This window comes from Metopolophium dirhodum, chromosome 3 (genome assembly GCF_019925205.1).
Source record: "Metopolophium dirhodum isolate CAU chromosome 3, ASM1992520v1, whole genome shotgun sequence".
Lineage (NCBI taxonomy): Eukaryota > Metazoa > Arthropoda > Insecta > Hemiptera > Aphididae > Metopolophium > Metopolophium dirhodum.
In genome coordinates this window covers 38,835,891-38,848,988 of record NC_083562.1, presented here as the reverse complement: position 1 = coordinate 38,848,988, position 13,098 = coordinate 38,835,891, and the positions used below count along the sequence as shown (strand labels likewise).

The following is a 13,098-nucleotide window of genomic DNA, read 5'->3' as shown; positions in this document are numbered from 1 at the left end:
CTAAAAAATGGCTTTTGGAGGCCCTTTATAGAGATTGCTGATGGGGCCTTTTGGAGTCAGTCTGACACTGGTTATATAGCATCCACAATATGAAATGCAATACTGCCATATTTTATTATAAGGCTCAAGGCTGTCTTAAAATCAATTTTTGTATTCAATACAGTCGCCCATCAAAATATAGCAGTCTTGCATTTACTTAAAAAATTGTAAAAAGCCACAAGTCTAACTTTGTGAGTTTGACAGAGTATTTCATAATATTTGAAAAAGTCATATTGTTAAGTATATTTAAGTTTTTAGTTTCAAAAACATAGGTAAAAAACTTTCAAATCACTTTTTCTCAAAATTAAAGATGTTGAGTCGTGACAGTCTTGCTCCAGTGGTGCGAATGGTGCGATATACCAAGTAGTGATAATTTACATTGATAATACATGGTAACAATATTGTGCATAACAACACAAAATGATTCACACACAATAATAGCCTTCTATCTCTGTCTCTCAGCTTCTAACGAGATGTAAAAAAAAAATTAAGCTAAAAAATTTGTTAGTTTAATGTTTAATAGTTGTATTTGATTTTATTCATTTATTCTATTATAATTATTGTTTCTACTCTACTACGACATAAAATACGAATGAAACTAAAAATTGAAATACATTTACTGTGATAGTACTGCTACTATAATACTATACTATGGTTAACTTAAAACCCTAATGATTCTATTTATCATTCGTTTAGTTTCTGGATCAAACCTATCCAAAGTATAATTCATAACTCATAGCAGTATTTTTTGTAGAAGATCATGCAAAGTTTAAGTTATTATTTTTAACACGAAAAGTATTGGATATACGTAGCACGTAGACGCAACATCGTAGTTGGAGACAAGTCTACCGCAGTGAACTTATGACATTTTAAGTTTCCATAAATTGTTCTAGCGGTAAATAACGACTTATACATTTATATCATAATGTTATCGCAAAAATAGCTTACGGAATCTAATATTTTGTGATCATTCAATCGAAACCGATTCGAACGTGGTACTTCCTCTATGTTAATAATTTACACGAGAATTCCATTATACTGTCGCCGAGAATCTCATTTTGAGTGTGAAATTCAACAATTACACGATCGATTGGAACGTGCCTATTGTAGTAGGACAGTAGGTATAATAATATGTCATATATGAGGTGTACATTAGTAATAAGTTGATAAGTGATGGGAATTATTTTAATATGCTGACGTATTAGGTATTTATTATGAAAACAATTCCTCCGGAAATACTAGCATCGTCGAAAGTATCTTATTATTTATGTAACTTGAGTTGTCTCACAATCCCTTGAACAAACTTTTCCGGTACGTTGTGCATCCTGAAATCATATTATAATTTTTTATTTATTCAAAACAATGCCAGTTGTGTATCAGTTATTATAATAATAATTTTTTTACTTGAGTTCCTCGATTTTATTGTGCATTGTATCCCGTAACATTTTTTGTCTGGCAAGCTCTTCTTGTTTCAGCTTTATGCCTTCTTGGAAGAACCTTTTCCTTTCGAGTATCTTTTCCTGTTCTTTATCGTTAATCTGTTTTAATAGGTTTCTACGATGTGCTTCGATTTTCTGCCGGTACATAAACAGTAGGTAGGTATATAATATATATAAATTTTTTGTGAAAAATTGACTAAAGCCCTTTCGACCCAGGAGCAAAGAATTATATAATATTACAATTTAGGTTTTAGGAGTTACGGTTAATGTTTAAAAATGTTTAGGTACTATTTATATAATACGACTAAACCTAAATGCGTTCAAATAATATGTAAATACTTACTTTATACATATTATGGGTTTAGAGGATAATAAAAAATAAAAAATATATAAGTATAATATATTTAATTATACGGTAATGTAATATAGGTGAGAATGCGAGATAAGTATTGTGCAAACGGTTCACCCCCTACAACAACGAACAAAATAAATAATATAATATAGGTAGGTTTTTTTTTATTGAACTTTAGCCATTAACTGTTGGGTTTTTTGTTTGTGGGTTGTTAGTAGGGGGAGGAACGGTTGAAAACACGTTTTGTATGTGTGGCAAGGATTCGTTGCTAAAAATCCCGGGTGGTCACCCATCCAGGAACTAGCAACGCCGGCCGTTACGTGCACTCAGTGCGTTTCCGCAATTGAGTGTACGCACTGCGCCACACCAAGCCACATATTACATTATTACATTATTAGCTAAGTACATATAATTAAAATATATTGATATAGAATAGGGATATAAAAAAAACTAATTACAATAGTTTATAGTTATTTACCTATTTCGTTTTAATAATCATGCGTTTATAAGTGAATTACTTATAAGCGAAATAGTTATTAAATTTACAAAATATGTACCTATTTTAAAATAGAAAGATGTATTATTATTAATTTCTCCTAGTAAAATATATTATAGATCCTTGTCCTTATAGTCTCATCATATTATATAGAAATCGCCCCGTTTTCTTAGGAGCTCCCCACTAATATGGCGAATCGCCATTGACAATACATAAAAATATTATTTACCATTCTATTTTTTTCGTCCATTTCTTTACTCTTTTTGATGTCTTCGATGTTAAGTTTAGCGATTTTTTCGGTTTCATCCTTCTCTCTTTGAATTTCAAACGCGTACGCTATTCTTTGGTCTTCGATCTGTTTGCGCCTGGTCGCGTTTAATTCTTCTTCTACTGCAACTTTTTTGATGGCCTCTTCTCGTTCTTTACGGCGCCACTCCCGCTCTACCTGCAATCGTAAAATATTAATACACAGTCGATTATATAGATGTACCATGTAGGAACTATAATATTATGACTTATGAGTAATGAGTATAATTACATATTACTATATTAGTACCTACTATAGTAAATAGTTACTACCTAAAATAGTACATGCATCATTTAAGTTTACGTGCATTGTTCACTGTTAGAACGTACGTTTTTAAAAATTTATAAAAGACGTGATATAATATGGAAATTAAGTAAAATGCCATTTTATAATATAACAAATACCTATGATGACAAATAAGATCAATTGTAATGTTAAATACTTGGTCAACATATTATGTTTAACTATTTGGCAGGACGTAGAAGTATACTTAAATAAATACAATTAAGTAACCACTACAGTATTTACAGTAATTAATTAAAAAAAGAGAACTATTTAGTTTTATTGCGAAATATTGTTTTAATTTTTCGTTTTAGTGATATTTAAAAAACATTGAATTATTATAAAAACAATATTTCTCAGCCAAAGTGTTCGCTTTGGCACTTTTTATGGAGAAAATTTAGTTCTCTATTGAAGCGTAACCTTCTCTATAGGTATTTAATTTCGTATCACGCATCAACCAACAATGGTAGGTACCGACTCGTGCAGGGACCATTATTGTAACGTATTGAATTTTGTAAGTTATTGAACGAACTGTTTTTTAAAATATTTAAAATAGCCTATGTTAATTCCCTAAAAATGAAGTATTTTTTTTAAAGTCGGCTATCTATATTTATATTCACTTGTGACATAGGTATACTGACATGTCATCCGATGTTCCTATAGTAGAAACTATAGAAATATAGTTTTATTTATACGTGCAGTGTGCCTCATTAACAACTATAATAATAATTTGAGCTTATTGAATACTTCCCCTTAAATTATACGTAGTGATAGCAATACTTGAAAATTGAAATTTACTTTGAATGCCAATAATTTAATTATTATATAGGTACATTTAGCCATCTTAGTTGAGGGTGCCTTATATCATTTATATCATTTTTTAAACACTATATTATTTTCTTATTATGCGCGACCTGTGTATTTAGTTACCATTTTTTTTTTATTATAAACGTAAGTGCTCTGATGATCACTCAGAACATTAATTATCCTCGTCGTGGGTATACTGCGTTTACCTGGTCTCTGACTCTGAGCGCGTTTAACTCGTCTTTGGTAGCTCGCAAATCGTACGTAGCTTGTTGACTCGCCTGTATCTTGGCAATAGCCTTCTCCTTCAGTAGTTTCTGCTTTTGTACTTCTCGCTCAAACGCTATTTCTCGTTCGTTTTTTTTGCGCGTGTACTCTTGTATCTGTGACAGGATAATAATAATGGGAATTGAATTTCAATCAATCAAACTTAAAATAAAATGATGTGATATTTTAATAACGGCGATGGCCTTTGTAGGTTGCAGACAATAAAAAACATTCCCTTGGGGTGATTGGTATTTACATAATATATAGCAATACATTTGCAAGAGATGTTTATTTCATTGTACAATCTTGGAGTACAAGTATATAGTATCTATATATGTGGAGTGCTGAACACACCTTTATTTGCGTATTTACACGTTTACAGAACACATTTCTCATTCTAATATAGTTTCTATACACGAAGGTAGGTACATAGTATCTATGCCAAAACAATACTGCGTATTTCCAAAATGTATTTTTTTAGGAGACACAAAAAACTAATTATAAAATCAAATTTTGTGAATAGGTTAACCTCATATTTATTTATTTTTTATTGGTCATTATGCCCGGCAACTATGGCCATTAGCTGTTTTGTTTGTTTATTTGTAGGGGAGGATGCTGTTGGTTGGTAAATACGTGTGTGTAGTTTTTGGCAGATTTTCAAGTAGGCACCCGTAGGTATCTCCCATGCCCGGGTGGGGGATGGCGGCACTTGTTCTCCGGACACCGTGACTTGTCCGAAGAAAAATGCCGCCCATGGCCGAGGAATCGAAATCGGGTCGACTGCGTCGCAGCCGACGCCTTAGTCCGCTCAGCCATTCCGTCCCCCAACCTCATATTTAATTATGCTATCAAAATGATGTTTTAAAAAAATAATTTATAATTTATAACTTGGAGATACGATGTATTTTGACAATAATATTGATAATGGATATACGTGATAATGTTTCAACTTTTAGAATATTATCTTTGTATTTTGGTATTTACTCTAAATTATTTGTTTTTTTTTCTGAAAAATGTTATGCATATAACTCATTTTTTAGTTTTTTGCAGATACGTAGTATTGTTTTGGCAACGACGATACTACAGATTATATAGTTGTTTGTGTAAATGTGTATACAGGGCGTAGGTAGTAGGTACCTAAGTACCGTTTACAACCACTACATAATGATCGTTATACCTGCAGCACTTCGATGTTATTCATCTCTTCTTCCAGCTTTTTCGAATCTCTTATCTGTGCGTTGAGCAACATGTACTCCTTGCGTAGTTGCGCCTGTTTTTCCATTCTCGACTTGTACCTTTCAGCCTCGTCGTGCCGGATCTTGTTCACCGCTTCCGCTCGAATCATCGCTTCCTGTGTATATACATGCATCAATAACGGCAAGTATAAGTGAGTTTCTCGTTTTCCATAAAAACGCGATCACGAAACTCCAATATTTACGTTAGGGGAAATTAAATATTTGAAAATATTATGCGTAGTTATTAATTTGTTTTAAAAACGTATTTCTTTTACAAGCCCGATATTCGTAAACACAACGCATACCTCCGCCATCCTAGCCAACTCCATTTCCCTGGCGATCTCGTTCTCTTTTATTTGTTTCTCCACCTCAACTGCTTGGAATTTTTTTTTTTGCCTCTCCACTTCCGCTGCCTTTTCGAGCTCTTTAGCGGCCAACGATCGTTCCCGTTCCATCATTTCTTCCATCCTACGTTCCTCTTCTTTCATTTCTTTCCTATAAAAACATAATGTGTTTGTAATTTATACAAATTCTATCGCTTACACGAACTATTTATACATTTGATTATTAAAAAAAATGTTTTAAATATATTTTTGGATCTAATGATGAGACGTTCTATAGTAATTTAAAGCTGACACTTAGCAATGTGATAGGTATGTAGCTTGCAAGATCATCTGGGGATTTTCCTGTTCTTTGGTTACCTAGAGCGTGTGTGAAGTTTGTAAGTGCTATCTATACTTTCCCATTGTTTAAGATGTCTGTTCAGAAGGATTTCAACCATTTTTTCCAATTATTTCTGTTTTATAAATTCGGGGAATTTACCGAATAAATGAAGTAATGTGGAATGACTAAAAAAATAAATCCCATAAACAAGAAATTGGGATGTTTGTTTAAATAAAAATATAACAGGAACTGTAATATAATTTAATCGATAATTACATTACAGAAGATTCATATTTATAATTATGGATGCATTATTATAACTACTATTAATAATATTAATATATACTGGATAACATTTTAGAACATATTAGGTATATATATGATAAATAAATTTGATTATTAAAATAATGATATTCTGCAAAATGTTGTTAATTTGTATTTATATAATATCATGTGTGGAACGCAATTTCATTAAAATATTTAAATTATACTTTCAATTGGTACATTCGATCTAACTTACCAAATACATTTGCTTAAGTTGAATAATGACGATGAAACAATAAATAACAATTATATACAAATTAATGATGAAAGGTTAGCCGCTAACCCTATTTAGAATAATAATACTAACTTATTCCATGAGAATTTTATTTTTGATACTTATAAACATAAAAGGTTCAATACCTATGTTCATTGGTCATTGCATTTCTTAGTCGGTTTTTAAAATATTTCAATGTTGAAAATAACCTTTCACACGCAATTTGCGTAACAGGGAGGGTTAAAATGTATGTAATTAATAAACAAAATAACTTAATAATTTAAAATAGAATAATTTGAAAAATTATACACTGAAGATATTTTAGAAAACAATTTTCGTAAGCAACGTCATCGTCGATACACACTCAACACCACTATTTTTTTTATAATACATAAAAATACGATTTTATTTTAAATAGATTTAGATTTAGATTTAGATATACTTAGATATTGATTTCAAGAATTTATTTCTTAAAATAAGGTCTATTAAATTAGTCAAATAGTTATTAATTTTTTTTCTAATGCAATCATTTCTAAATACAAATAAATTGTTGATACATTTAATTATTTTGCAAATAAAATCTAATATAAAATTAACGGGCCACCAGGCTGGAAAATTCTCATTTCTTGCGGACGTTGCACTAATTTTGAAAATGGTAACGTTGAATAGCCCTGCAGATTGAGCACTAAGTAATGGTGTTATAGCAACATAGTAATATTACTTCATGCACCTTCATTTATAACCCTACTGTTTTTTTATATTACCTACCTAACATATTTAAGTATGTACAGCATCGAAGTTTTGTAAATTATTTTAGTTTAGAAGCGTTTTACCTATATTATTCAATTTACGATTTACTACTTTTTTCTAAATTTTGTACATTTGTATAGGTACATACCAAATACCAATGTATAACAATATACCTTTATAAGTGACAAGTGTTATTATTTAGACGTATACAATTAACTTACTGAATAAGTTGTTTTTCAGCAATTTGAGCGTTTCGGATGGCATGACACTTGGTACTTAATATCAGAGAGTTACACTGTTTTATTTCATCTTCTTGGTCCTGTCGCAATTGTTGTGCTCGAGCCAGAAGGTAATTGGACTTCTTATTTGCTTCATCGTCCAACTGTTAACAATTATAATATTACTTAAAATATAAAATTATAAATAATATTTGATAGTAGGTAATTAAGTAGGTAGGTTAGGTTATAGTTATTTTTTATTAACTAAAGATGCAGTGATATAACTAGTAACCGCACCAGAATTTAAACATAATCATAAATATAACAGGTACAATGTATAGGTACCTACATTATAATATCGTATAACGTACCTGGTGTAATATTGCGTGACCTACATGATTGGTGAGGTAATACAATTACGATAAAATATTGTATCCGACTTGTCAAGATTATTTGAAACCATGTGGTATTATTATTACGCCTGTATAATATATTTAATGTCGAATTAAAACAAATTAATACAGTACAGGTGGTGATAGTGTTTATAGAGGGTTTATTTTGATTTTGAAAAAAGTGGCGAATAAACGTAGGTAGTAGGATTTTGAAGTTAAAAACGGTCGTAATACTTTAGAAAATGGACGTAAGCAGGAATTGACAGTGATGGAAGCGTAAAAGGTAGAGTAATAGTTTCGAAACGTTATTAGAAAGTGCCTTTGCCGGTCGGAATTAATGTGGTATTTAGGATCATTTATCAAACAGTGATTTGTTAACTGAACTCTTTTCTATGTAATTTTAAATGATAATTTTCTGTTAATAAAATTACAAGTTTTTCTGTATTTTTCAAACTTTTCTAAATAAGTACTAGTAAAATAAAATATTGGATGAGTTTAAAATATTACTTTAAATAAATTTATGGTGAATAAATTCCTTTAATTAAGTTTAAGATTTTATAGTTTGAACTACTGAACTACCAGTAGATAGTAGTGTTATACAATATTAGTATTTGGTATACCCAAACATATTATTTCCTAAACTACGTATGTCATACTTTATTTTAATAAATAATACTGCGGTACGATGTTTCAATGTTTGTATAAACTATATAACGATAAAATAAAATGTATTAATGTGTTAAGTATAGGTACTTTTATCTACAAAAACGTACAAGTTTACTACCTAAGTGAAATAATTATATCTCTTTTCATTAAATGGATATCTAATTCAGTAATTCATGAAATTGATACTTATTTTGTACACTCTGTGGAAAAACAAAACAAATATTTATAAACGAAATGCACTTTTTGTTTTGTGTAATTTAGTGAAACAATTTTCACAGTATACAAATATACAATCATATTATGAATAATATTATGTATTATACTGTACTAGCTATAGATTTATAATAACTCTTTTTATACTTTGAGTGAAACGATTAATGTATTGATTTACAATGATATGTGTTGTTCAATCATTTTACATCATTAAATTCAAATTTAACACACCCATATTATACATCATTATAGTGACTCAAGCAGATGAGCTGTATCCACTTGTCATTATTATTAATAACTAATAAGTAATTACTTAAAATAATGACGAATGTGATACAATTTTTATGTCTGTTATCGAATTTTAGAGCAAAACGTATCCCCTTACCCCCTATGACTTTTTTTTAAAAACTGGCTAACCATATTTAAGTAGTTATTTAACTATAGATATTATTGTTTATAGTTATTAGGTACTATAGTATATTTTAATAATACTTAAAACCCTGATTTCCTTATGCTAGCTGTACACACAACCAAGATAATATTACTTCGTAATAAATATAAACACGGATCACTGTTGCACAAATTATATATTGAAATACGGCATAACAACGCAGTTTAGCTTCCAACCGATTTTTGGAAATATTTTTTTCGGAAATCTTTGTATTTCATCGAGTTAAAAACAATGATGCAATCAGAATTTGTCGGTCAAACTTAGTTTTAACCTTTCAAAAGTTATTTTGAGTATTTTACGTCTACGCAGATTGTTCCACGAATCCACATAACTCTATTAAAAGTATTTAATTATTTATGATGCAATTATACATGCGTACTTACATTATATTGATTACAATGTTTGTAGTGAGAGGTGTTTATGATAAAAAAACTTATTTTTTTTAGTGTTGGAAGGGGGGGGGGGCGTAAATGTTTCAATACCCCCCCCCCCCACAAACACGACCGAATTACGTCAATGTTGCTATCTATATGTATACAATGGCATTTTTAAAAATATTCACACTAGTTTTAAGCAATGCACCTATGTTTACTACGAACCAATTCACACCATATGCTATGATAGGTACGTCCCATATATTTTTCACAAAAACTTTGTTCCTTTTTTTGTTTGTATTATATATAATATGTCTATAGACATTGAAATACATATGCTGAGTCGCATAAACAATTTATTAAATTTAACGGTTCACTAAAATTTAATATGGACCAATCGCGGGCCACTAAATCTTGTTTGAGGGACCATTAGCTCAATATTGATTCATTAAAATATATTTAGTGCAACCCGGCATTGCTCATCAACTTTTATGTACTATATAATCTAATATTATTATTTATTAATGTATTACCAAAAGCACAATAAGGTATATAAATAACTGTTATACAAAATAATATAATATTTTATAAGATGATAATAATATACTAGTTACCTATAGGCGTTTACAAATGATAAATTATTAATAAAAACATTTAGTTTTAGATTCTATTCGAAACGATGAATATCTTGGTTATACAGATGTGTTAGTTTTTGTGTCTGAGGACACTTTTATAGCAGAAAAAATGTATCAATCTTCAATTGTGTTTCAACTGGTGGTTTCTGGTAGCAAATAGGAACTAATTTATTCGCTAGAGTCCCATGTCTCGGTGATATAAAATGTATAGGGAAATAATAAAAATTGATTTGAGTAATAACATTTTCTCGAATGTCACATTAATATTGTTTATCAGTTAAACTATCTGGTATCTTTAAAAATAATATCTAACATACAGGATTATTCAAAATGATTTATCTGTTACTTGGCACATTAGGTCGAAGCAGCTTCTGACACTTATGAGTTATAATCGTACCTACCAGAATCTATATCTTATAATATGATCTTATTGTATTTAATGTATCATTTATTCATTGATCTATAGCTTTACACCTAACCATTCAAATAGTTAAATATATAAAACCAGATGAATGATATTATTGAATAACCTTGTATACAACTATACATTATTTATTTAAAAACCATATTCACTGATATAATATAGTGTTTCAAATGTATAGGTATGTATTACATATATTAGGTACTTATATATAGGTACGTATTACACAATAGTGACACTGACCTGTGCAAGTTGTTTTCCTTTAGTTCTAAGTACGTCATAGCTCTGTAGTTTTTGCTTCCTGGCAGCGCTTTCGCTTTCCAGCCTCTCTCTGTCAGCCATCAAGTCCTCGACTTTTTTTCGCCGATCTTCCGCGGTCACTACCACAGCTTTGTTTTTTAACCGCTTGAATGTGCTCCTATCAATTACTCGACGGTCTGGTATGGACATGAACTGTTGTTTTCCCATCTTGTCCAATTTACACATTTGTGAACCTTGCCTATCAAGATGATCGGTTTCAAATTGCGCTTCAAGATCTTTATCAGGTATAAAATACACAGGTTGCTTGTACTCGATGTCGCGTTCCGAAAGACTTGAAAGATTAGACGCCGAAGACGCCGTGCGGCGTTTGTCGACATTTTCAATCATGTTGCAACAAAATTGTTTTTAAAATGCCTATTTACCAACTATTATGTAAATTCATTTTATTAGTTCTAATGAAAAATAATTGTTAAAAATCTTATGATGGATATTTTCACATTTTAAAACGTGGCACGATTATTGTTTTATTATTCACATCATATTATTAGGTATGTGTACGAAAATTATCTTGTCTGTAGACTGGCTTAATATAACTATTCCAATAAGTATATAAGTTTGTGTACTCGGTCGCTAGGGTGGTTTCCTGAGAAACGCCAATTTTCAAGTTTACTGAACAAACACCGCATGTAGCATAATATTATTCCGATGATATGTTTTGATTATCATTATGTGCCCACTAATAATAACAGTAATTGTTATATAGTAATTACCGCAAAAACTAAAAATGCTGCGTAATACTTAGGCTCTACGGCCTATACTACGTGTTCAGATTTAATTAGTTAGTATATTTAATGAGCCTACATGTGGTATTGATTTTAAAGACCAACTAGCTATAATAACGTATCAAAAAAATATAAATTTAAAAATTATGTTACTATAGGCAGGTAAACCTAAATATTTAGTATATGGATTTCAGTACATATATCTTGTCAATTTTTCATTAATAGCCCACGGTTACGAGTGATGTTAGGTATCCTGATTCGTGGAGGATAATCCTCTATAATCATATTGTGATAAGAAATGTTGTCCTTCTATTCTCATTTATAAGTTAGGTATATATTATAATATCTAAAAATATACATCAATTCAACCTGTAAGTTTAACCTATAAAGTTAAAAGCATTCTAAGAATCATAATTAACTTAATTATTCTAGTTTTTTTTAATGAGTGATATGGTTTTCTCTTTGTTTTCCATATATACTATGGTAGGTATTTTTGGGCTTTTAGCAATTATTATTTTACATAAAACAGCTTATAAATAAAAATAATATCGTAATTATACTCACTTATACCTACATTTGGGGCCGGAGTGGTTCAGTGGTCACGCAGTTGACTACGATTTCATTGCAAAGTGCAAACAAATTGTGGGGTTCTACGCGATCACCAATTTCCCTCGTGCTGTCGTATTGCGTCATCTGGTTTCCAATTAGGTCCCACTCCACTGGGAATGAAGACCGCACATGTTTCCTCTTGGTGAAGGCGAGTAGTATCATGCATATAGTGATATATATACATAGATAAATAGATCACATGATCTCCCTACTACCCACTTGTGATAAGCATTGACAAGCACCTTAAGGACGTTTCAATGAACAAATAAAAAAAAAATGTACACCTACATTTAGTTCGGAACACAAAATATGACCAACAATTTAGAAATATGATGCACGGAAAATATAGATAAATATTATACCTCTAAAAATACCCAGTTCTTTAACCAAGCTCTTTAATCTAGCCACAGCTAGAGTTTGGAAATAAAAAAAATATTTAGACATACCTATTACAATATTAGTTATGAGATCTCGTCGATCAACACGAGTTTTACTCAGTGAGGCCTAGTACTCTTGACCGATATTAAATAAAATAAAAAAAAAAAAAATACTATTGAAAATGTAAATATAGTAAGTACCTAATAAAGTCAACTTAGATAATAACAAGACCCACATATATAATAATACAATGACTTTTGTCTTTCAATACTTTCATTATTCATTTGCCATTTTTTATTTTTGGTTGGTCTTTTTTATAAGCTAAACGAGGTTAAAATATACGCGTTTGGGAATACAAATTAAAAATATATTATTAGGGTCTGTTAGGTTACAGTCGATTAACATGCATATTATGCAATAATTACATCAAACTTTTGAATGTAATTATGCCTAATATGCCTTATGTTTAATTTTAATGTATAAATGTATAATCTTTGTTTTATTTGCTATTTTCAGAAAATAGAAA

The 13,098-nt window shown here is 30.2% G+C and overlaps 2 protein-coding genes across 2 annotated transcripts in view; one reads left to right on the top strand and one right to left on the bottom strand.

Annotated features, from left to right (window-relative positions):
• Positions 1-13,098, top strand: part of LOC132941043 (sushi, von Willebrand factor type A, EGF and pentraxin domain-containing protein 1) — a 93,655-nt gene that overhangs the window by 3,768 nt on the left and 76,789 nt on the right. The gene's annotated exons all lie outside the window — the stretch shown is intronic.
• Positions 546-11,449, bottom strand: LOC132941521 (cilia- and flagella-associated protein 45-like). Its single transcript, XM_061009616.1, has 8 exons — positions 10,786-11,449; positions 7,394-7,554; positions 5,527-5,716; positions 5,164-5,337; positions 3,929-4,102; positions 2,556-2,771; positions 1,444-1,613; positions 546-1,364 (listed from the first exon to the last, which is right to left on the bottom strand). Exons 1-8 carry the CDS (start codon positions 11,188-11,190, stop codon positions 1,301-1,303), a joined length of 1,554 nt encoding a protein of 517 aa, XP_060865599.1. The 5' UTR covers positions 11,191-11,449; the 3' UTR covers positions 546-1,300.

What these genes read in the sequence shown, in the direction of transcription:
- LOC132941521 (XM_061009616.1), bottom strand. Translation starts at nt 11,190, where the DNA reads ATGATTGAAAATGTCGACAAACGCCGCACGGCGTCTTCGGCGTCTAAT. An exon ending in GCTGAAAAACAACTTATTCA is followed by an intron (nt 5,717 to 7,393) that starts GTAAGTTAATTG and finishes ATGTTTTTATAG; the next exon opens with GAAAGAAATGAAAGAAGAGG. An exon ending in TGGACGAAAAAAATAGAATG is followed by an intron (nt 1,614 to 2,555) that starts GTAAATAATATT and finishes ATGTACCGGCAG; the next exon opens with AAAATCGAAGCACATCGTAG.